Source organism: Nilaparvata lugens, chromosome 8, assembly GCF_014356525.2.
Source record: "Nilaparvata lugens isolate BPH chromosome 8, ASM1435652v1, whole genome shotgun sequence".
NCBI lineage: Eukaryota > Metazoa > Arthropoda > Insecta > Hemiptera > Delphacidae > Nilaparvata > Nilaparvata lugens.
In genome coordinates, this window is record NC_052511.1 from 14,279,494 (window position 1) to 14,306,559 (window position 27,066).

Consider the following 27,066-nt stretch of genomic DNA (forward strand, 5'->3'; position numbering starts at 1 on the left):
GCTATTACGTATTACGTATTCTATTGCCATTTTTTCTAGGTCTACATATATCTCTCCCTTTCGGGTGGTATTTCAGAATCTTCAAGGTAATCCTTTCTGCTGGCATTCTGTTGGCATGCTCTCTCCATTGGTTGCGATAAGATATTGCCTTCTCGTTCATGTTGAAAGCACCCAGTTCTTGTCGTATATCCTCGTTTCTTATGTGGTCCCGGCCACATGTATATTTTATTTGGCTTTTATATTATAATGTATGCTTGTATCTGTAGTTATACTTAGAATTGAAAAAGTATTAATTTTTTTCAGTTGACCATGCGGCAAAAACCATTATTGAAATAATACTTGCTTATAAATTGGTAGTGATAGTGATTCTTGCCTTTTTTGACGTGATGATGCTCATTGGCATTTACAAGGTGAGTGCTTTTTAATTTCACAAATAGAGTATAATTATTGTAACCTACGTAAAAAATAAATAAAGAGAATATTCACTACATTTTTTAATAGCTACGGTGGACGAATCGTCATTACCACAAAGCCTATACTTCATCATCATAGACAAAGTTACAATTTAGTTCAAAACAACGCTGAAGCTAATGCAATCTATCACTTTCCACAAAATTTGTATTTACAACATACAGGTCTCATTAAGGCTGTTCGGTGAACTTTTTTTTATTTTTTAGATTAGATAATCTTATCAAATATAATTGTTAAGATCATCATTATAAGAGTGAGAAAAAGTGGCAACTGAAGTTTTTAAGTGGTCTAATAAGCGAGTTATGGGTTGTTGAAGTGCTAACTTTCCAGATTCCGTTTTCTTTCCAGATCATAAACGGTTTCGACTATATAATTGAAACTTCTCTTGAAAATTCAAAAAATGTATCTTTCCAAACTAAACATTTTATTCCCGATCTCGTTCATAAATAATAAAGTAACATTTCTTGTAAATTCGATAACTTGTTTATTTTGGCATTAATCGCCAAAAAAACGCATATTAGAACAAATCCAATGATATACTGAAAGTATTAAGAAACTCCAATGGAAAATTGGAAACCGTTTATGATCTGGAAAGAAAACGGAGTTTTGCACTTCAACAACCCATAACTCGCTTATTAGACCACTTGAAAATTTCAGTTACCACTTTTTCTCACTCTTATAATGATCTTAACAATTATATTGAAAAAGATTATCCAATTTAAATAAAAATAAAAAGGTGTACCAAACAGTCTTAAATCAACTATATAGAACGTTCCATCTCTTGAAGCGTACTAGATTACCATAGAGAAAAGATAGGCCAGATAGACAGATGGAAATTAATTGGAATTTCCGTTATATTCAGCCTAGATATCTTACCATATCTTCTTATGCTACCTTTTCGCTATGATTGAACATTATTGGTTACTGCTGATCATTTGTAATATGAAACTATTTTATTGACCGAACGCAGTGAGGTTTATGTTTTAACTCGGATTTTCTTTCGTCTGTCTGTATATACGGTATGTAATGCATTTACGGCCAAACGCTTTGATAGAACTCTATGAGATTTGGCAGGAATATTCCTTTTTTAACCGGGCGTCGATGTAAACATAAGGTTTTTTTTGAAATTTTGCATTTCAAGGGTAATAATAAATTATGAAATGAGAAGAAATTTCCTCCATACTCCGATATCACTATATGTCTATATCTACTCTGAAGATAGGATTAATCAGACTATAGAATTATTCATAATCAACTGACAAGTGGATTATTCATTGAATGCACTACACAGATGTCTGGAGAAGCCGTTGAACAGATGACACCAGATACTTGTGGATGAGAAAACTGCGTGAGGTCTACTGTTCACAGAACTACTAGTTTTGTGATTTTTTATTTGCTTTTTATCGATATTTTTATTTTTTTCAGAGACGACCATCATTTGTATTTGCGTGGGTTGTCGCCCAGGTGATTGCAGTATCTTTCGCAATCTTTGTCGTGATTGGTTTGCTTATCTTTGATGGGTACATTGGAGTCTTCCCATATTACACTCTCAAAGCTGTTATTGCAATAGGTAAGTGGGGAAAAATAAGTTATCCTCCTCTTAATAATCTTGAAAAATTTGGAAGTGCTCATTGCTATAAACTGTTGAATTACCGTATACCAATGCACAATGCTGCAGACTCCTGATTAGTCTTATACTGCGTTTTATGACAGACAGCCAAACACCATCTCCATAGAAAAATTCAGTTTAATCTATCAGCATTGATTGAAGCGAGGTATATACTTACAGTTCAAAGTAATTCACACTACTCTGCAATGGAGTAGCCTAATCTATTTTACCACAACAAAAGCCTCTACATGCTCTTGCCAAGGTCTATAAATAATACCGGTATGACACAATCCCGTGATGCATTGCAAAATCGCCATTTTATGGGGTTCTAGTTCAACTGAGAAATTTATCAGCTGTTATCATTATCGATTGAACAACATGATGTGTTATTTTGTTATATTGTTCAAGGAATATATTGCTTGGCTTTGAATATTGTAAAATAAATTCTTCCTACAGAATAATAATATTTAGATTCCAACTAGGAACTGAATTAGTAATTTTTAGATTGGGAACTTCAAACTCTTTTTGAGGTTAGCGTTTTGTCCCAATGCCTTATGAATCATAACAAGTTACAAGAATAAGAAAAATTTTTAATAATAAAAAAATGAATAATATTATTGAACCATTTATTATTGAAGTTTCATTATAAAAAATCGAAAACCTTAATTTACATATTATGTCAACCAGAATATTGTTTTTAAAAAGCATAATGCATGATTTTGTTATGAGCAGATTGGAATATTTCAAATGTACTGCCGTAAGGACCCCACATAATGGCCGCTCCATAAGGAAAACGAGTGTCATTACCTGTATTTATAGACCTTGGTTCTTGCTTCACGAGACGAGACTGGAATCAATCAATCAATCAATTTTATTGAAAATATATTTTTACATTGTTGGGTCCTGCTAAAGCCGTGGGTTTTCCAGCAGATGCCATATCAAAACAAAATATTATTCACAACGTTAAATTAAAATGAAGTATAAATAAAATAAAATTGGCTTATTTATCGTGAATCAAGAGTAATATACAAGAAATGAAATAAAATAATTACAATCATAATGAGAAATCATGAGAAACATAATAATTATAAATAGAGTTAATAAATAACATTATTATAAGCATGATAAATAAGGAGTTAATTGAAGAAATGAAGGAGGAAATATTTTATACAATATTAATCATTACTAAATTATTAGTCGTTCAGGCTGGCAGCAGTGACTTTACAACAGGTATAATAATTTGAAACCAGCAGAATAGGCTAATTGAAAAAGAAAAAAGTTCATCGAACGCTGGCCTATTAGGAATAATAATTTAATAATTCAAATAATGATAATCAATATTAATTGTTCATTTCAGAGTTCTATTATCACTGAATTCTATTCTCATTTTGATTTTACTGAATTGAAATCAAGTTGGAATTCTTTATTACATTCGTTTTTGATTAGTCTCTTATGCTTGCAGGTAGTTTGTTGAAAAGGAAAGGTAGTATGTAGAACAGAGATCTTTTCCATAAAAATATTATTAAATCGGGGAATTTTGTATATTATTGGTGACCAGGAATTATAATGGGCAGGAGGAGCTAAACATCTATAATGGAAATTATTTTTGAAAAATACTATTATTTTACTGTTTTCAAACTAATCTCAAAGTAAAATTACTTGTGAAAAAATTAATTTCAGATTATGATAGTTGATGAATTGTTGCATCTTGTTGAATTATTCTGTTCATTAAATTTTTATGTGTTTTATTATTGGCAAATAAATTTAATTTAAATTAATGATTGAAATCTTGTAATTTTTACAGTGGTCACTATCTACTCCATCCTCGTTGTCAACAGTCATCATACCAATATGAAATCAGAATCAACTTTTCTGGCAAATACGATTTAATTATTGAAAAGAAGCAATCAACATTGGACATTGGAGTACCTAGTTAATAAGAATCAGTAGTAGCATTCAACATTGGGGTAGTTAATAAGAACCAGTACTTATAAGACTCAGTAAACTTAATGGAGTTTCAATAATATTGTATTTTGTCGATTATAGTAGTTATTCTTTGTCTTTATTAAATTTTATAATGTAGTCTAAAATTGAATTTTCATTACCGTACAACATGATTTATGTGATTGGTTTGGGGAAACCAGCTCTAAAGACAATCTTGTCACACAACTCACAATATTTTCACTCTTATTTGTTGTACAAGTTCCAACAGTTTACTCTTATCAACAAAATTATAATTTCCCTAATTATAGAATAGAATACAAATAGTGTAAGTTAGATTAGGTCATTTTAAAAGCAAGAGTTCAATGATCATGTAGAACAAATATGGTAGATTAGTTGACATTACTCTAGATGTAAGGATGAATTCTTTGAAAAGGAAATTGTATAAGATAAGAAGGCCAAATCAATATTCGTAATATTCTTAATAAGACTGTGTATCAATAAATAAATTTAAGAGGTTCCGTTGAATTCAGTTTCAACTATCTGGATAAATTGAACATATTATTTCCTATGTAGGCTATAGTAGTTACTTAGTATTGAGCTCATTTTTAAAAGTCAAAAAGGGACTAAATAGTACGGTATGACTAACTTAGCTGGAAATTTATTTAGATATTTTATACGAATGACACTTTTAGATGAAAGCTTTATTACGGTATGACTAACTGCTGGAAACTTATTCCATCAAATTCATGAGGATATTTTTATATGAACTGCACTTTCAGATGTAAGCTTATTCTTGTATAGAAATCTGCTTCAATTGAATAAATTTATTGGCCTATTTAATTTCATATAATATTGTTATAAGTCTCAGATTTATTTGAATAACCTATTCACATTAAATATCTAACATAGAATTTATAAAATTTCCCTATTAATCAATTTTCTACCATTAATCATAGATTCATCAATCATCAGGGATAACGTAATACATACTTAAGATGGACATAATTCTTTGCTTTAATCTAGCCTGTATGTATACATACTTCAATGAATAATCTATAAATTAAAAATCAAAGTCCCCTGTTTTAATTTTTAAAAAAGAGTCCAATTAAAAGTTTCAAAAGGGTACTTCGATTTTTAATTTTTAGATGAATAAGAGTAGCCCTTACCAAAAGGTTAATATCTGTAACAAATTAAAATCATTGATAAATATATGAGAGTAGTGATATACCGTAGCAGAAATTTATTGAGTTGATATCATTATCGATATTCTTAGGAAATATGGATTCTTATTATAAAACTCATTAAATATGGATTCACACATCAATTCAATAATACAATACAATTTAATATAATACAATTTTCATATTGCTCACTCTACGATATCCAAATCATGGTTGATGTATATCACATGACCTATCTAGAAATATTGAATATTCAATAATAGCATTTTGTGAAATTCAATATTTATTTATTCATTGACAATCACAAATCATTATCACAATATAATATGACTTTGAGAAGACAACAGGCACAATTAATTGGAAACAAGTTTATTGCTAATGAGTTCAATTTCCTGACCAGTATTAAGGATTGAAATCAATGAAGAACATATTTTTTCAAATGCATTTATTAGAAAAGTATTATAACACAAAAATTGGTTTATACAATTTATTATTATCCAACTACAAATAATAATATCACTTACTTCTAGTTCAGAAGGCACATGTATAGTCTGAATTCGCTTCTCATACGTGTACAAAATACATTCATATGATATTTTCAATTTTTACATGAAACAATAATTTATCACACATTCCTTATTATTTTTTCTTATTTACACAATACATCCTCAATCAAACCCACAATCCTTGGGCTCCATATAACATTCTCTCATTCTATTTACAACTAAGGATTTTATGTGAATTTTGTTCATTAGAAGCGTTTACTTTCCTGTACTCTGCAATAATAGATACAATCATGTAATATTTACATACCTTAACGAGTACCTAGTAAAAATGGGAATATTGAGCTATTTTTGGGCAAAAATTATGCTATAAATAAATTCATTTTGATTGGTATAATGAGTAGAACCTATTATTAATTTAGTGATATCAATCCAATTTTCAAAACGAATTTCTGAAGGAATTTGTATGCTTTGATACATAAATAAAAAAATCCAGTAATAATTATCTGGTGAATTGCGTTCGTCAATAATATAAAATTGTGCATCAAATAACAATTTTTTCGCTGATTCAAATGTATTCCAATATTTGCTCTATTTATTGATTTCTCTAGTGAGAAATTATATGGACGAACTGCATTATACCTCCCTGTCTTTTCATAATCCTACTGTTGTTTAAAGAATATACATTTCCTAATATGACACGTTATGGCTAGTTACAGAATTATTACTTAACTTACAGGTGATGGCATTCTTATTTTTTTCAGATTGTAGAATTTACACTCAAATATGGAAAACATCACATCATTCCTTGTAATTGATAGTAATAAAAAACGAATAATTAATTATTAATCACACCACATCACTTCCGATTGTTCTACAACAATTTCTGTTTTGCAAGGTGATGAATTCCAAGGTGAATTCCAAATGAAATACCACTTGAAGAAATGAGGTAGACAAACTTGATGTATTTCATTTCGATTTTCCTCTGTTTCACTATTGAGTGTAAGTCTACTAAAATGAAAAGCTTCATGTCTAATACTGCAGAGATAGTTTTCCACTTTTTCTAAATGGGTGTCACTGAATTTCAATTTAGAGCATCAATTTTCATGTCAGCTATGTTTTATCCATCCTCCCAATAAATATAATATGACTCCCTCATCACTAATTTGAAGATAAATGCATGATAATAAACTAGGTGTTTTGTTATTCATCTCTTAGATTTTGATTTTTCAACATCAAAGCGTTCCATGCACAGTACATTTGATTTGAACTTGAATTTAGTAATCATTTCTTGGAGATTATCCTCTCGAATCATTATTCCATTATTCTCACGGTGATTTAAAGGTAATTTGACTAGAGAAACATCATGTTAAGCTCCACTGGATTGATTGGACGTATCAATAGATAACAGAATCCTTAATCCTTGTTTGTAATACTTTACCTGTGACTAAATTATCTTTAGGCTATTCAAGAGATATTTCAGACAAAGTAGCCTAATATTATGCTTGTAAAGTTTCATTCAACAAAATATGAATCTTGAACTAATATTGATTTGTTCTACACCACTATTGTATTCCTTCTCAAATTAAAAAAAAAATGTGAATAATAAATCTTTTGTAAAAAAGTAGCCTCTTATAGAAAAAGTTTTGAGAATTTTTAAGTTCAAATTCAACTGTAGGTGGGATGGCACGCTTCAAATCACCACTAAGTGAGCCAAAAGTGCACATTGTCTGCAGTTTTGATGGTTATTTATTCGTGATTGACAACTCTATTCCCATATCCAATTTTCTTCAGTTTTTTTATATGCAATTGATTTGAGAACCTGCGATTTTTATGGGAAGAGTCCTTCTATTATTCAGAAGAGTGAGTTTCTCCAGCAGACAATTTGAACTTTTGGGTCACATACTTAATACGGAATTTGTTTTAATCGAATCTACTTCCTCCTCTTGAACAGAGGCAGAGTGTTGTTCACGTAGTCGTGTGGCTGTATAATTCTCATGATTCTCAAGTTGTACTCGTTCTTGTTGACCGATTGTCGGACAAATTTCTGCAGTTTGGTTGAGATGGCCCAGATGGTGCCACTGTCTCTGTCTACTGATGTGATGTGCAACAGGAATTGGAGTCTCTCCGGGTCGTAGGCAAGAACTCTGAAAAATTATTTCAATTTCAATTTATATACCAAAATACGTTCATAAAATAAAGTAACTACAGAGAATTTATAAATAAATTTTGATAATATTGTTCAAGCATTATCAAAAATAAATGTATCACAATTTTTCTTCAGGTAGTGATTGAAATACAAATAATAATATGTTCAGAAGCATGGTAATGGTAAAATGGTAGATGATAATATTATTCCATTGACTCGATTAGACTCCTAGGCAATAAATCCGCAGAAGAAAAAAATATCATTAAACATTAAACCGAATTTGAAATTCAAATACTTTTTGTAAAGACAAAAAGTTTTTCTTTGAAAAATTTTGGATACCTAGTAGATCACTATATTATTTTTATTATATATATTTTTATAATTTTTATCATCCAGAATAGCAAACATAGAAGCTAATCCAACTTGATAGACATCATTATGCGGTACATCATATCCTATCAGCATAGAGTAAATACCGTTTAATTGATTATTTGTCTCTACCGTCACTCACCTGTGATTGGCGGATCCGGGAGTCCACGCGGCGAGCGCCGTCTCAGATATTGGCGCGAAGATCAGCGACCCGTCGCGGGGATCGACGGCCAGACCGGCCGCCTGCGAGCTCTTGTGGCCGACCAGGGCGACCGGGAGGTCAGCGTCGTCACCCGGGTTGGGGCCTGCCTTCAGCGCCGAGGTTGGCAGCGAGAAGAGGCGATCGGATGCGAACGGCTGGAAGTAGAGACGGCGGTTGGGAGAGCCGGGCGGTGACAGGGCTAGGCCGATTATGCCGTCCATCAGCGTGAAAGATTCGCCGCCCAACTGGAAATAAAATAATTCATTGCACAAAAAATATGGGCGAATACAATATTGTATAATGGCTTACAGAATTTAGCAAGAAAATAATTTTATTATAACAATTTTGAATCAGTGAATGGATTTATTCAAATAACTTTTGATTTAAATTGAGTTTCCTCACTCGTATCCATTATAAAATATAATTATATAAATATAATTATAGAATGAAGTATGTGATTTTAATCAGCTATATTGCATACAAAACTTATTAATAGGCCTGGTAGTCAGGTAGGCCTATCTATAGAGTATTTACGTATTTCTATCCAAGCACTTCTCAAAAAAAATATTTCAAATTGAATAATGCTATTCACATTAGATCAATTAATATGAAAAGATAGATTACTCACTTAAAATAGAATTTTACCAATCACAATGGAAAATATATTCATATTCCAGTTTTGAGAAATATAAAAATAAAATCAAATACCCGGTTGCACAATATTATAATCTTAACTTTCAATCTCAATTAAATATCAGAAGAGTTAAGCAGAGAAGTAGTCTTAGAAAAATCCTGCCTGATTGGTTCTCGTGGAATTCAATCATGATTAAAACTTTACCAGACTTTTACTATGCCTAAAATTTAGCTGGAGCTAAGACTATAAGAACAGAAACATGCACAACTTTTTGGTTTTGTAAAAATGTGGTTTATTTCTTCTTGAACATTCTACATTGGATTATCAATATGTGTCTGGAACACGACAGCTATTACAAGGTTACATGTCGGGGGTGGTTGCGAAGTCACTAAACACTCCTCCATAGCAGATGGCTCCTTCTCTGGGTCGAGGCATTTCACGAAAAAAGTTACACGGATACAAACCCTGCATTTTCGCAGGTTTACTCTTCTCTTTCCTGTCGCGATCCTCCATAAGATCGTCCAACCAGGACTTGGTAGAAGCTGCTTTGTCCACTGCACAACTGATAATCTCATCATAAACCTCCATAGGCAGGATCTCATGGAGAGGCTTCAGTTGGCCAATTGGAGGCGGACGATCGAACGGAGGCAGAATGGTTTGCTTTTGCAGAACAAGCACTAGGAACCAGAGGTATTGACTTCTGTGCAGGATCTGCTCGGATGAGTGGCACATCTCCTTGAATCTGGTCATCCATTTTTGGATCAGGAAACGGTTTTGCGATGGAATCAGTTCAATCAATGCATTCACCAGCTGTCTGTTGAATTCATAGTTTTCCATCAACAGCCTGTTTGGGTTTGGTTCTATAATTGTTGGACTGCAAAGCATCTTGACAAAAACTTACAAAACTTTTTTCTTCTAAAACTTTAAATTCTTCTCACAATCTGATTTCCTTTCAGTTATTATAAAATTCTCCTCTTCCCTTCTTTCCTTGTGGAGATCACTTTACACTTGAAATCCACCCAATCTTATTTTTGCTTTTTTCTCTGAACTTATTCTGATTAAAACTCAATTTCCATTAACTTATTAGAAACCTTGGGTGTTCCAGTAGTTATCTAATGTGTGAGTTTTACAGGAATAAATTGTATTTTGTGTGTGTGTAGTGTGGTAAGTGTAATGTGTACTGTAGTGAATGTTGTGAAGTTGTGTTTGGAGTTTGAAATATTCAAAATAATTATCAATAGCTGTTGTCATGACAAACATTACTTGAATCACATGCTAGGAATAAGAAGTGGAAAAATAGTTTTGTAAACTCAAGTACTAAGGTATATCAAGAAAAATAGATTGACAGGAGAATTTAATAGAAAATATAAAATTTTATAAGTGACAGTAGTTCTTATCAACTGTAGGCTATTTATTTTAGAAATTTCAAAATACGGCAATTAACGAAAATAAAATTTTCCAAGAAAATAAGTTATGATTCATCAATATAATGAAGATAAAGTTGAAATATATAGTTGGCAGTGATCGATCTGAAAATAATATGTATTGAGTTGCGAATAAAAATATAATACCTAAAACAAAAGAGCATAAATTATTATTCTATTTATTTGCAGTATCAACGGTGGAATATATTCATTTGAATCGATTTAAAAATATATTCAAATGCTATCTATTCCTATAAATGAGAACTGAGGATAGATTTATAAATTTATCAGAGTTATGAGGATGAAGCTGATTTGATAAAAGTATTTGAAACATTTACTTTAAACTGGACCAGTTTTATACAAAATAAGAACTGGGGAGAGTGTTCACTGTTTTCTCCTTCAATATTCGAAGACATATATTTTTCTTCTTCAATAAATAATTATATATTCCAATTATAACAATAGTTTGATAGATGTAACTTATAAATGCAAAGTATTCAACATTAAACTGTGCAAATAGGAGAAAAAATGCTCTATTAAAATTAATAGAAATCGAGTTTTCTTTTTTCTTGAACAGAAATACGTTTATCAATTTTATGAACAGAAAACCCAATACAAAGTATTCCAATTTTGAAAAGGGTTTTCTTTCCCCTTCACTGAAAAAAATATCGTTCTCCACAAAAATTCTTTATTATGAGATATATAGTGAATTCAAGCTGTCATACTGACAGTTTAGGACATTCCTCTCATAGTTATTATTATTTGATCAGAAGTATCATGTTGCTTGAATATACTGACCGAGAAAGTACCGAAATGTTATTCCTCACAATGATGCGATATAAACTGTTTTGTAAATTTGAGATACAGTACTAAGTTTTCAGGACACTTACGGTATTAACTATGTATTGGACCACTGACCTTAAGATTAATTATGTGTTTTATTGAAACCGGGCCTTAACAACAAAATTAGTGGATAGAGCGGCAGTGCGATACTAACCGAGTAAGTGCCGTGATCAGGGTCGGGGAACATGAGCGGATGGCTGAGCCGCCAAGCGGAGTCGCGTCGTGAGTCGTAGACGACCACGGCCGGGTTGGTCGTGTCGGCCATGTATACGAACACATTGTCGCACCCCCCGTAGCCACCAGCCCCGTCGTCGTTCTGGTCGTCCAACACGAAGTTGGTCAGCAGCGAGTTCCTACGCAGCACCTCCTGCGGGAATGTGATGCTTCTGATCTGCAAATTAGCACAAATTGTTAGTTGGGTGAGTCCGAATTCAATGTCACAAAAATGAGTATATATTATATAAATTATAGTATATTATTAGGTTGATCCGAATTTAATTTTTTTGTCAAAAACAAATAGACTGGATATATTATTACACTATTTTATTTATTAGTTCATATGGCTTTTGTCGGCAGAGAGATCCGTTTGGATGTTCTGCCTTGCCTTATTATACCCAATGTTTCTATTATTACACTGAATGTATAAGAAGCTAGGTACGGTACCGGTACCGTACTAGTTACCGTACCCTAACACAGACCCAAAAGTGGAGACAATTAAAACTTGCAAAAATGTATTGACTGAGTATGAGTTTTATTGATAATATATTCATTTGAAATTATTAATTAAGAATGTATCATTATGAATAGCTGATGATACTTTTAGTATTCTCCAAGGAAGAAATTCGTTTCGAAACATTATGGCACAGTTGACAGATCATATACATGAGCGCGTTAAGATTCATTAAAAAAAGAATAACAAGTTGAAATAGCTGTAGTTGATTTTGAGACAAACAAGAATTCAGAGTTCAGTCAATTTCAGAAAGATTCCATTCCACATTATATTAATATCGGCTAGCAGTGCAATCCCTGGGAATTGAGAAACTAATTTTGAATCCCAAATTTTGATCACCTCTTCAACTACAGCTAGCCTACTCAGCAAGTGAACAAATTAGGTGCAGTAAACAGCTTTCAACATCTTGTGAACAACTTAGGTGCATCAAACAGTTGTCAACATGTCGTGAAACCTCAAAAGTTTATCATGTATCATCTCATATATTATATAATTTCACTATTTGTATAAAAACTGTACAACTTAGTAGCCTAGTTCCAGTTTCAGTTCACAATGTGATGAAAAGGACATCGTGCTAACAATATCGGTTTATAGGTCCAATCAACAAATAATGTAAAAAAATATAATTTCTTGATATGTCATTTTGCAGTGATACCTACATGGAATAATGTGTTTACCAGTTGATCAATGAGCATGTCGAAGATTTATAAATACCTACATTTTTAAATTGATGAGTTCTAGGATTGTGTCTCAAAAAATGTTCAATTTACAAAATGAAACAAACAGAATCTCTTGAAAAGTAATCTTCCAGAGATACATGAAATGTATTTACCAGCTCATCAATGCGCATGTCGAAGATTTTTCATGAGTTCTTATTGAACTGGATTGTGTCACGGGAAATGTTTAATGTGCAAATTAAACAAACAAAACTTCTTGAAAAGTAATCTTGCAGAGATGCATGAAATTAATGTATTTACCAGTTCATCAGTGCGCATGTCAAAGATAAGCAGTTTTGGTGGACAGGCGACGTAGAAGTCAGACAGACTGTCGAGCACTCCACTGTCCAAAACCCAGAGCCTGTTGCAGCGGTCTGCGCGCACTCTGAACACAGACATGATGCCGGTGCAGTTGTAGCCCTCTTCCCGGGCGCGCCCCGAGGCTGCATCCACGTGCCAGTCCCAGCTGGGGTATGCCTGCAATACAAAACAATATCATAAAAATATCTGATACAGAATAAAGAAAATCGAAAGAATACTTATTTTGGTAGTAGATGAGTAGGCTTAACTTATGGAAAACCTTGTCAGGTCAATTGAATACAGCTAATACAAATTATTGCTAGTTCAAAGTAATTTTCAAACACATGCTAGGATTCGAGTCAGCTGTATGATCTTACATATCTAGAACTTATTTGTATTCTAGGTACATTATCTAAAACCAATGACTAGATTCTAGTTTTCATTCAATCGACCCAAAACAATTAAAATACAACAATTATTGAGATATTGGTAATCTTCTCTTAATCATGATAAATTCGCAAATAGGTTTCATGCTGGTTCGCAACAATATTTTTACAAATAAATAACTCTTTGAGATATCACTCAACATAATCCTGTTTGTGCTATCTACTAGGTTTTTCAGTTTATCCTACTGTATTTTGTTGTCAATTTTAAAAATCGATATAATAAGAGAGAGTAGGGTTGTGTTTGTTCGTTTGTTTGAATCAAAACATGTCAACTTGTGGATTGCATACCGGAAAAACGAGAATGATTTAGATCTCCAAATTCTGCACATAGATTCTAAAAATATCAATCTCGTGCACCTGGAAGCCCAAATTTAAATTTTCCTTCTAGATTTTTCAGAATTAATGTTTAAATTTCATTAATGGTAGGCCTACATTCGATTTCATTAAAAAATCACCAAATCATATGGTCGAAATTAAAAAAGGAACATATGTTTCTATATTGCTTTCTACCTGAAAACATAGTTTTGAAACTTCGTTTTCCTGATGCAATGTTTAGGCCTACACGTGGCATGAATTATTCATTTTTCAGCTAGAACAATTTTTGAGACAAAGTGCTAAATAAACGTCTACAGTTTCATCAATGCTGTATCGGCAATATGAAAACGCATGCAGTTAATATGTCTTTCAAATTCATTGAAGGTGTTGTTACATAAAGAAATAATATTCTCCCATTTTTATTTAATTGAAATTTCAAAATTATTCGAGCCCTGATAGAGTGACTGACTCACTGTACATAGGCCTATTTTGAATTCTTCTAGATTTCATTACGTCAAGTTTTAAGAAAGACCCTTGAGCACGGGTTACCTGCTAGTAATAATAATATATTATGGTGAATGTGAAACAGCTGCATCAAAGAAATTATCTAAAAACATTTGTTCAGAAAAAACATAGTTTTGAAACCTCGTTTTCCTGATGCAATGTATAGGCACAGAATATATACAGAAAGGAAACTTGTAGTCAAACGCCTATCTAACCAATGCTTTTTACATGACGCCAATACTAAACACCTCACGTGACCTTGGAAAGTTTCAATCCTGGTATTCTGATTGGCTCGTGGCAGTGAACGAGATCAATTGATCCGGATCATTAAAGTGATCCGAACCTACCATCAATACTATGACAATGCGGCGCTTCCTAACAAGATGGCGGATTTTGGCGTCAGGGACTAGCCAAGTTTCCATACTGTATGTATACTGTGGTATAGGCCGACACGTCTGTGGGTAGATGACACAAGCTGATAAGTCATGATTTGTAAACTTTTCAGGAGAGCAATTTGAAAGTTTGGCATAGCTGCAAAAATTATCTATCATATTTTTTCTTACCCATTTTCCACTAATATAATCACCTGATCTTTGACTTTTTAAATATAAAATATCAAGGAATAAAACATTTATTTAAATTAAATATTGAGAATTTTTGCAAGTGATGTCAGATATAATATCATGTTTTGCCATCTGCCAAATGTTTCAAATCACAATGTAACAGTATAGGGAATATCTTAAAAATCGATTATTTAGAAATTTGAATATATTTTTTAACAATTAATTGATATTATTTACAAGTATTGATCAAGTTAACCAAACTTGAACTGTTTGCAAAGTTGTATGGGTTACGGTATGTAGTTCTCAATATAGGTTTTTGATTTCCAGATTTTATAATAGCCTACCAGTACATAAACTTATCAAATTTTGCCATCTTTTGATAATTGGACTATAATACAAACCGGTAGAAGAGTGTTGAGATATATGTACTTATCAATATTTTTTGTCAACTTAGGGATTAGAAGAAAATGCTCTATCAGGCTTGAGCAAGGCCTATATCTCAGCTATTTACAGATATACAGCATATTTAGTTATACCATCTTATAGATCTAATTTCTCTGAACACAACCATATGCATAACTCAATATGGTCAAAAATGTGACTTAACAACTTGTGTCATCTACCCACAGACGTGGCATGGATTAATTATGAATTTTTCAACTAGAACAGTTTTTTGAGACAAAGTGCTGAATAAAGTCTACAGTTTCATCAATGCTGTATCGGTAATATGAAACGCATGCAGTTAATATGCCTTTGAATAAAGGTGTTGATATTTACATAAAGAAATTCGAAAATTTGAATATTGGAATGAGGGGAATTTTGGCAAACTGAGCAATCCTATGCACCTTTTCGATATAACTTCAAATGAAAAATGAGTTTTGTGGGTTGTCAAAACTCCCTCTGAAAGGGAAACTATTTAACTTGTTTTTTTTAGTAAAATAACAATGATCATCCATCCATCTATCATCTTCTATACTATGTCACGTGGTATTTTAGCATCACAAAATATTTTTGAAATGAACTATTGAGCTTTAATAGAATTATAAAATAGAAAGGAAAGATAGCCTAGTCAAAGTACCACTCAAGTAAATCGAATGTTATTAGTGATAAAGAGTAATCATATTATCTAAAGCGATAAGAGAACCAAGCAAAGTTGTAATTCAACAATGATGAGAATTCATTGGCAGAATTAAAAATTATAAAGCGGCTTATTTATTATTGGCAGATCATAAAAAATAAAAGTTTGCATGTACATTTGAGGTTAGAATTCTTTGTTTTTGTTTTAAAAGAATCAATTGATCTAGGATAAATCGACAGTTCTTTAAATCGATACCTAACAAATCAGCTGATTGCTCGATCAACCAGTATAAATTGAATTATAAGTTTTACTCACAAAATATATATTATATACACTAGGGATGGTTTATGTAAATAGATAAGGACAACTATTATATTGATGCATGAGTATTTATTGCAATCTAAAAAAGTATGAAAACCAAGAGTACACAAAGCTCATATAAAAAATTAAATGTACACTGCTTTATAGTATCGTATATCGAGATTCATTTATTGGAATAATCTAAGACAATCACTCCATTTATTTATATAGAAACTTTTTATTTATCTTTCTATAACAAAGTTGGAGAAACCCTAAATCTGAAGTAACCAATTGCATTGAGTCTTACTAAATTAGAAAGCCAATCAGAAGGAAGCTTACAAATCGTTCAAGGAATAGATGAAATTTTTCTGAAAATCATTTCTCTTTGGCTTGTGATCCCGATCTGTGAGGACGCACATGGAAATAAGGGTTCTTTCTTCCTATTAAATTTTAAAATCATCAAGCCAATCCCTTTTTTAAATGTAAAATATTTGTAATTAATGTTTGATTGTCTGTGAATTCAGTGTTGCTAAAGAGTTCTTAATTGTAATCTGTTCCCATAAATATATTTTTAATACTGAGAGAAATTTATAAGAAATCTGGACCACGCACGAGCCCAGCAGAGATGAAAAGGACCTGCATAATTAATTATTGGAAATAATTAATTCACTCTACAAGACCTTCAAGAACATCATTACCGTGAGTGTTAGTTCTAATGAGCTCATTAGCCGGCTTTTAATAGTGAATTGGGGAATTGATCAAAGCACTATATAAATTAATTCAAGTTTAAAAAATTCGCAATGTGTTGAGTGCTATCATATAGTCTATAAGAATGTTTTATGAATTTATTTGATTTATGTAGGAAGCTTATTTCCATGCACGGCACGGACTCATAAAATCCTGAGTTCATTGAATTGTTAATTTTATTAATTATTATTTGCTCATTGATTAAAGTATGTCATGTTAAATCTACAGACCGAACAGGTTTTAAATTGTAGAATTCTGAATTGACTTGAAGTCCATGTATCAGTATTAAATACAAATTTATAATTTTTAAAGCTCACAACGGTGAATGCTATTAAGCCTTGTGATAATTGTTCAAATTATGGAATAGAATTTATTTGAAGAAAATTATAGATATAAGAATATTTTATATATATTATTTTATGGGAATATATTTCATGTTTTATGTCAGCATACAAAATCATAGAAGTTTTTTATTATATCCTAATTCATCTCGTGATATACAGTTTGAGCTGTCTTGGTACCAAGAAAAAATATTCTGCAGCACATAAAATTAGTGAATCAATTAATATTGATCTTATTAAAAGCATTCATTACTTATCATCCTTTGATGATAGTCATACTAGTCCGCCAGAAAAATCATATTGATAATTATATTAATAAGGTTACAGTTATATCATATAAGGATCCAGAGAACTTCAAGAACTGGCGTTGTAAGTTCTAAGGAATTTCAGAAGGATAAATTGGTGAATACCTGTATTCATGACAAGCGTTTTAAAAATCAACTAGAAAAAACCATAGTTGGTCTTCATTATTCTCGATTGGATACATGATTACTGGTAATCAGTCACCTACTATCTTTTTGATTTCCTTATTGGTATTCTTCCAGAACTTCACGGAAGCAGCGGTAAGAATTATTAATCACCAATCATTGAACCTTGTGGTGATTAATTATATTTGGAAAATTCATGCGTCTACCACTGAGCTAGAGCTGCGGTCTGAACCCAGCATATTTGCGAGCCGGACGGCCTTGACTTTTTGCGAATTTATTTGCAAAATAGGGATTTTAGCAACCGCTCTTATAAATATCAAAAATACCACACCACATATGAATGGGCAAAGATCTAGGTCTTTACAACTATAATAAAAATCTGGTGTGGTACACTCACACAACTTTCCTTGTTTGTATTTGAAACTACGATCAGACTTCTGTATATGTGTATATATAATTGTTTTCAGAGTACTGTTTCCTTTGTGTAAATTGTGAAATCCGATGATTTTTTTTAAAGTCGTCAAAACAGCTATTCTACATATGAAATATCTCGACTATAATATGTTCTTTTTATAGACTGCTCTACCTACCTACCTCATGCACGAGAATGACCTTTCTTCCATTATCAAATTCTCCAGTTTCCATACTTATGCAGACGACCTTCAAATCTATTTAAGCTGTCCCATAACAAAAATTAATGAAACAGTTAGAATAATGAATCAGGATATCAATTCGATAGTGGAATGGACAAGGAAAAATGGCCTTAAGCTTAATCCCATCAAAAACACAACCCATTATAATTGGATATTCTGTCTTATAAACAATATTGACCTTGAATCGATTCACAAAATTAGTGTAGATGGTAATGACATTCCTTACTGTAGCTCAGTTAAAAATTTAGGCATTATTATGAATAATACTCTTGACTGGTCAGAACAAGTGAACAAAACTTGTAAAAAGGTATTCTCAGCCATGCATGCATTGAAGAAAATGCACGATATTCTCCCTAGAAACATTAAATTATTATTGGTTCAATCTCTCATCTTCCCACATTTAATGTATTGTAATTCTGTTCTTAACGATATGCAAGTCACTCTGAATGATAAACTACAGCGTTGCCAAAATTATTGTCTATGTTTCGTCTACTCTCTCCAACGCCATGATCATATCACCCCAGCCCACATTGCTAGTTCAACATTGAAGCTTCCCAATCAAAGGCTTCTTCGAATAGTCAAGCTTGTTAGAGATATCTTGAAATACGGTAATCCGAACTATTTTAAAGATGATTTCAAATTTGTCTCCGAAGGTAGGAGGATAGATGCTTCACATACTAGAACCGGAGAAAGTACTTTAAGGATACCCAATCATCGAACTACTATTTTCACAAAATCCTTCTTAGTTAGTGCCTGTCGTGCATGGAATGCACTTCCTGTTTCTATCAGGTCCATCGAGAGCCGAGCGAGCTTCATCCTGACTTTAAAAAAACATCTTTTGGAACAAATGACTGAAACTGTCCGGCCCTAGAACGATCACATGACAACCATCCCCCACCCATCCCACAAAAACAAACCTTTAAACCTGTTATAGAACGAATTGTATATATATATATATATATATATATATATATATATATTATATAAACTCATGTTATTTCAATTATCCACTGCATACTGCTGTATATTACTGAAAGTTGATTACCCTGATCTACTTTCAGCCTACTTCATTTTATTAATCAATTATTTGATCTTATCTACCTATATAATTATTTTACTTTATCAATTTTCTGTTTTTTTTCTCTTAAATATTCATATGATTAAAACTTTCACAATATTTCCATTAATAAATAAATCCTTAGTTTGAATAATGAAATTAACGTTTTGGTAGAGAGTTAGTGGGGAGGATATTTTTAATATTCTTTCCGAAGAATGGACATTGATATGTCCAAAGCTCCGCCAATTTATGTAGATGCATAACAATATAATTATTATCTATAGTTATTATATTACAAATTGCTTTTTCATATCATAAACATTTCTATTAAAAAAGAAGATAGGTATGATTGGGGATCCTTTTCGAATGTTAAAAATCTGGTGTGGTACACTCACACAACTTTCCTTGCTCATTGAACTGTAAGCCTCATTCTCAAAGGAGAATAATTTAGGGGAATAACATAATGACGATTGGCGGCAACATATTTGAAACTACGATCAGACTACTGTGTGTATATATAATTGTTTTCAAAGTACTTTTTCCTTTGTATAAATTCTGAAATTCGATGATTTTTTAAAAGTTGTCAAAACACCTGTTCTACAGATGAAATATCTTGACTAAGTTATGTGTTCTTTTAAAACACTGCTCTACCTACCTACCTCATGCACGAGAAGGAGGTTACAAAGTCCATTTCTCTAGGATGGGGTGGGCCCCCCATAGTTTCCCAGAAAGAAGACTCATGCCAGTTGATAGAGCTGATAGATGACTATACAGGGTATGAATTTGAAAAAAATCGGTCAAGTTATTTTTGAGAAAATTGTGAAAAACATGGGTTTTTAGTAATTATCCGCCATTTTTCTCAAAAATATTACGGAGCTCCTGCAATTTTCTCAGAAATGAGACTCATGTCAGTTGATAGGGCTTATAAATAGCTGCTATTCATGGTATAAATTTGAAGAAAATCGTTAGAGCCGTTTTCGAGAAAACCGTGAAAAACATGGTTTTTTAGTCATTATCCGCCATTTTTCTCAAAAATATTACGGAGCTCCTGGAATTTTCCCAGAAATAAGACTCATGTCAGCTGATAGGGCTTATGAATAGCTATCCATGGTATAAATTTGAAGAAAATCGTTAGAACCGTTTTCGAGAAAACCGTGAAAAACATGGTTTTTTAGTGATTATCCGCCATTTTTCTCAAGAATATTACGGAGCTCCTGGAATTTTCCCAGAAATGAGACTCATGTCAGTTGATAGGGCTTATAAATAGCTATCCATGATATAAATTTGAAGAAAATCGTTAGTGCCGTTTTCGAGAAAAACGTGAAAACATGGTTTTTTAGTATTATCCGTCATTTTTTCCGCCATCTTGAATTGAATTCTATTGAATTTCTTATTGTCGGATCCTTATGGTATAAGGAACTTAAGATCAAAATTTCAAGTCAATCGGTTGATTAGGAATGGAGTTATCGTGTTCACAGACATACACACACACACACAACACACACACACACACAACACACACACACACACCACACACACACACCACACACACACACACAACCACACACACACACACACACACAACCACACACACACACACACCACACACACACACACACACACACACCCCACACACACACACCACACACACACACACACACACACACACAACCACACACACACCACACACACACACACACACACACCACACACACACCACACACACACACCACACACCACACAGACCAACACCCAAAAATCATGTTTTTGGACTCAGGGGACCTTGAAACGTATAGAAAACTTGAAATTAGAGTACCTTAATTTTTTTTGGGATCAATACTTTCCTTACCTATGGTAATAGGGCAAGGAAAGTAAAAAGAGCTGTATTACAAACGTATACACATGTAAAGTATAGGAAAATTATGTTTGACGCATCATCACGTCTAAACTACTGGACTGATTAACTTGAAATTTTGCATATAGATTCTTGCATAACCGAGGATGGTTATAGACTTATTTTCGATTCTTCAAGATTTGATTACATCAAGTTTTCAGTTTGTCAAGTTTTCAATTATTTGTCATGCTTCCAGTTTTTGTATGGAAGCAGCTAAACATTTCTATTAAAAAAGAAGATAGGTATGATTGGGGATCCTTTTCGAATGTTAAAAATCTGGTGTGGTACACTCACACAACTTTCCTTGCTCATTGAACTGTAAGCCTCATTCTCAAAGGAGAATAATTTAGGGGAATAACATAATGACGATTGGCGTATTATATTATTATTATTATTATTATTATATTATTATTATTATTATATTATTATTATTATATTATTATTATTATTATTATTATTATTATATTATTATTATTATATTATTATTATTATTATTATATTATTATTATTATTATATTATTATTATTATATTATTATTATTATTATATTATTATTATTATATTATTATTATTATTATTATTATTATTATTATATTATTATTATTATTATTATATTATTATTATTATTATATTATTATTATTATATTATTATTATTATTATTATATTATTATTATTATATTATTATTATTATATTATTATTATTATATTATTATTATTATTATATTATTATTATTATTATTATTATATTATTATTATTATTATTATTATTATATTATTATTATTATTATTATATTATTATTATTATATTATTATTATTATATTATTATTATTATTATTATTATATTATTATTATTATTATTATATTATTATTATTATATTATTATTATTATTATTATATTATTATTATTATATTATTATTATTATTATATTATTATTATTATATTATTATTATTATATTATTATTATTATATTATTATTATTATATTATTATTATTATTATTATTATATTATTATTATTATTATTATTATTATTGTTATTAATATAATAATAGTATTGTTTTGATAATTTATAAATATTTTTATTTTCACAAACTCTGTATAATAATAATAATAATAGTACTATATGGTGAATGTGAAACAGCTGCATCAAAGAAATTATCTCAAAAACATCTGTTTAGAAAAAATGAGCCATCATTATTGTGATATTGGTTATCTACTCTTAATCATGATAAATTCACAAATAGGTTTCATGCTGGTTCACAACAAAAGTTTTACAAATAAATCACTCAACATAATCCTGTTTGTGCTATCACTAGATTTTTCAGTTTATCCTACTGTATTTTGTTGTCAATTTTAAAAATCAATATAGTAAGAGAGAGTAGGGTTGTGTTTTTTCGTTTGTTTGAATCAAAACATGTCAACTTGTGGATTTCATACCGGAAAAATGGGAATGATTTAGATCTCCAAATTTTGCACATAGATTCTAAAAATATCAATATCGTGCACCTCGAAGCCCAAATTCCAATTTTCCTTCTAAATTTTTCATAATTAATGTTCAAATTTCATTCATGGTGCATGAAAAAAGATTTGATTTCACAAAAAATTCACCAAATCATATGATAGAAATTAAAAGAATAACATCTGTTCTATTATTGCTTTCTACCTGATACCACTTAACCTTAATAATATTGTTTTGATAATTGATGAATATTTTTAATAATAATAATAATAATAATAATAATAATAATAATAATAATAATAATATTATTATTATTATTATTATTATTATTATTATTATTATTATTATTATTATTATTATTATTATTGTTATTAATATAATAATAGTATTGTTTTGATAATTTATAAATATTTTTATTTTCACAAACTCTGTATAATAATAATAATAATAGTACTATATGGTGAATGTGAAACAGCTGCATCAAAGAAATTATCTCAAAAACATCTGTTTAGAAAAAATGAGCCATCATGATTTTGATATTGAGATCACTAAAATTAAACAGATAGCTGTCACAAATGGGTATGAAGAAAGTATGGTGGACAGATTATTGAGTAAAATTAATAGACAAATTTCGATCAATTCTAGCTTTGTAGGCTCAAACTGTGAGGAGAAGACTTGGATAACAATCCCATATTTAGGCCTTGTATCTGATAAGATAGGTAGGGAATTGGAGAGGAATGGATTTCATGTTGCTTTCAAGACCAAACCGATTTTAAATAGTCTATTTAGCTGGAGTAAAGACAAAATTGATATTTGGGATAAAAGCGGGGTGTTCAAACTTAAATGTGATGATTGTAATGCTTGTTATGTGGGTCAGACTGGTAGAAGTTTCAAAAGAAGAATTAAAGAACACATCAGGGATTGGAATAAACAAAATGGGGAATCTAACTTTGCAGCAACGTTAGTAGACAGATGGTTGATCACTCGCAGGTGTAAGATTCGAAGTGGTGGGGGGAATGCCAGCGTGATGTCACGTCACGTGTAGTAAAAATGTGATAGAGTAACCACACTGAGCATACAGTTTATTCACTGTATCTTCAAATACATCGTCGTTTAACCCCCTCAAGATTGACCTAGAACTTAAAAATTCTCCATACTTATAGTGATTGAATCACTGATTCTAATGATGTTGTTAAATATTTCAAGTTCATTGAACTTGTATGAATAAAGTTAAGTTGAAAGTTTTTCAAGAATCTAAAATCGTGACACGAAAAAGTTAATAAGCTGAAAAAGCGTTAGCAGACAATGTTATACTATTATAATTTCAGATTAACCCATAAAAAATCTTGATAAACCAATGCATTGCAATAAACCGATAAACCGATCCCAATAAATCCGCAGAATTTCATTCATATAATGTACTGAACACATGCTGGTATCGAGCACATGTTCTACGAGAATCAAAATATCTCATCCCCGAAATTCACAAGCTGATGTATAGCCAAACTACAAAATATAAACATGACCTAGAAGATGAAGAAACCTTAAGGGTTTGAAAGGGAAGGTTAGGAGGTGGGGTTTTTGAATTTATATGGCAAAATACTTGTATTATTCAAATGTTTTGATAATTATTGTATAGCAGAAACAGAAATCTTGCATGTCAGAAAATGTTTGTGTTATATAATTTGACTATATGTCACCGTATGATTTTCAAGAATGCGATATTCTGCCTACTCTGTACTACAGCCTACGTCACGGCTGCAGTTCCCCCACTCCAATTGCATTTCAACTAAAATACTATAGATGAGTGACCAACCTTCTGTCTACTAACTTTGACTTTGCAGAACATTTGATAACAAATAATCACAAGTTCACAGTTAAGGAGAATGTTGAGTTTCTGCATGTTAATAACAAAGGCAGATCTTTGAATATTCTAGAGGCTTTAGAAATAACAAGAGTAATTAAGGAAAATTCCCAGTATAGTTTAAATGACCAGATTCATTTCAACCAGTACAACACTACGAATTTAGTTTTATCATAAAATTGTAAGCATACATTAGTCAATAGTTTCTCCATTTACTTATTTGTTTTATTATCTTTCACACTTGTTTTCTTGGTTCTTATTTTGTACTAAAAGTGAATTTTTATTATCATGGCGATTCTGTTGCTTGAGCCGCCATTTTGTCACACAGTTGAGGGGGAGGAGACTGTCTAGCTAGGCCAATGGCAGGCGTTCATGCCCTTGACCAATAGCAGTACTCGCCTACTAGTATAAATTCTGCTGCTCTTGTATTTAGTTTTAGTTTATCAGAGATTGACAATGGTGTAATAACCGGTTTTTCGGTGGTTTTTCGACAATTCCTTGGTCTTTTTCATTCAATATGAATAATTACCACAATATCAACTTCTCAACTACACAAAAAGTGAAACTACTTGACTGATTTACTTGAAATAATGCATATAAATTCTTAATTAACTACGGATTCTTATAGGCCTATTTCCAATTCTTCTAGATTTCATTACGTCAAGTTTCAAAATAGACTCTTGTGAAGCACGGGTTACCTGCTAGTACAAAATAAGTTTGTAAAAGTCGAAAACCACATCAGCAATTGCCTGACAGGAACGTTATAATAGAACAACATTTATATTTTTTTTAAATCAAGAATTTCCAGGTGCTCTTTCTTCTATAATAAAATAACACAATCGAAGTAATAATAATTATTGTTCCAAATTCATACATATTAAATTCATATAAGATGATCAGAAATTTATTATGCTAATATGTGACATGAGGATTGATTATTAGCACAGTACGATACCACATTATATTTCTCTCTTCAATGACTACTCAATTATCAATGTTGATTTATTTTTCATCAAATGGTTTATCATTTCTATACTTTTTTGTTGTATAGTTTTATTGATTATTTTTGTGGAATCCAATGACTGATAGTAAGAAATTTGAATTTTATTTCTCATCAAATGGTTTATCATTTCTATACTTTTTTGTTGTATAGTTTTATTGATTATTTTTGTGGAATCCAATGACTGATAGTAAGAAATTTGAATTTTATTTCTCATCAAATGGTTTATCATTTCTATAGGCTTTTTGTTGTATAGTTTTATTGATTATTTTTGTGAAATCCAATGACTGATAGTAAGAAATTTGAATTTGAAATGCTGTTAAGAAACTAAAAAGGCACTTATAGTGAGATAAATGAAATGAAAGTTATTAGTGAGCTCTAAATACAGTACGGTCCTACTGTACTGTTGTCTGTTGACCGTTAGTTGCTGACATCTACTGTCGATCTTCAGAACTACTTTACGACTGCTCCAATCATGAAGACCGTCTTCACTGCCTTTTATACTGTAAACACGAGGGAATTGATCATTGAATAGAATGCGAATTACATTCATTCAAATTTCGAGGGTACTGATTAGAATTGTAGCTGAACTACTCAATAATGAAATAAAGCTATTACCGCTGCAGTAATATTTGTGTGGGGCATTTTCAGAGATAATGACCGTCGTATTCATTGCTTACAGATTTTTCAGAGGCAGAGTGGAGTTATGTGGGGGAAAGGTACATTGTTCATTTATTATTTTTTTTATGAATCTTATCAATCGCCTATTTTTAGTTGAAGGAAAATGTTCGATACACGTATTTAGCAAAGTTATTAAATCTAATAGCTCATAGATTCACAGATTGCTGAATATGATGATGGGTATGATTGTGTAACATTCAATATAGATTCAATATTCAATAATCCATTAGATTTAATAGGTATCTTAGGAACTGGGGTGAAAACTGTAATCATTTCATCAGTTATGGTTCATTTGGACCCTTGATAATAGGATGAATTTGATATTCACTTTTTTATAATATTTGAGATATTATCCCAAACCGGTAGTCAGTAGCCAGGATTTTGAAACGGCGAGGGAGGGGGGGGGGTTGTCCAAAATTTTGGGCCTTCTATCAATAGACCTTGCCAACATGAAAGGGTGGGGAGGTGGCTGTTTGGCGATAGGAGAAGCTTAGCATACCCTACAATGTCAGTAGGTAATTGTTTTTTATTGTAACTCTGTTTTCGTTGTGCTTTATGGACGTTTGGATTACACATTTACGCATTAACGAGATGGGTTCTTTCAATATAGTACAAATGAGATTGTTATTGCTAGTAGCCAATTGAAATCTTTTGAATGAGT

The 27,066-nt window shown here is 31.3% G+C and overlaps 3 protein-coding genes across 5 annotated transcripts in view; 1 reads left to right on the forward strand and 2 right to left on the reverse strand.

The window, feature by feature from the left end:
* The window catches only part of LOC111061337, a 29,977-nt gene extending 25,103 nt beyond the window's left edge, over window positions 1-4,874 (forward strand). For both annotated transcript variants that reach the window (XM_039434022.1, XM_039434021.1), the window contains exons 4-6: window positions 304-410; window positions 1,897-2,041; window positions 3,885-4,874. In XM_039434022.1, coding sequence (XP_039289956.1) covers window positions 304-410; window positions 1,897-2,041; window positions 3,885-3,970 — 338 coding nt within the window. In that variant the 3' untranslated portion in view covers window positions 3,971-4,874. The remainder of the gene's footprint in view (window positions 1-303; window positions 411-1,896; window positions 2,042-3,884) is intronic.
* A 761-nt stretch (window positions 4,875-5,635) lies between these two features.
* Window positions 5,636-27,066, reverse strand: part of LOC111062511 (protein yellow) — a 76,921-nt gene continuing 55,490 nt past the window's right edge. For both annotated transcript variants that reach the window (XM_039434015.1, XM_039434016.1), the window contains exons 3-6: window positions 13,037-13,252; window positions 11,484-11,720; window positions 8,369-8,673; window positions 5,636-7,855 (exon numbers count right to left, since the gene is read on the reverse strand). In XM_039434015.1, the coding sequence (XP_039289949.1) occupies window positions 7,642-7,855; window positions 8,369-8,673; window positions 11,484-11,720; window positions 13,037-13,252 (972 nt within the window). In that variant the 3' untranslated portion in view covers window positions 5,636-7,641. The remainder of the gene's footprint in view (window positions 7,856-8,368; window positions 8,674-11,483; window positions 11,721-13,036; window positions 13,253-27,066) is intronic.
* Window positions 9,331-10,371, reverse strand: LOC111062512. The gene has a single exon (XM_022350200.2). It carries the CDS (start codon window positions 9,945-9,947, stop codon window positions 9,423-9,425), a length of 525 nt encoding a protein of 174 aa, XP_022205892.2. The 5' UTR covers window positions 9,948-10,371; the 3' UTR covers window positions 9,331-9,422.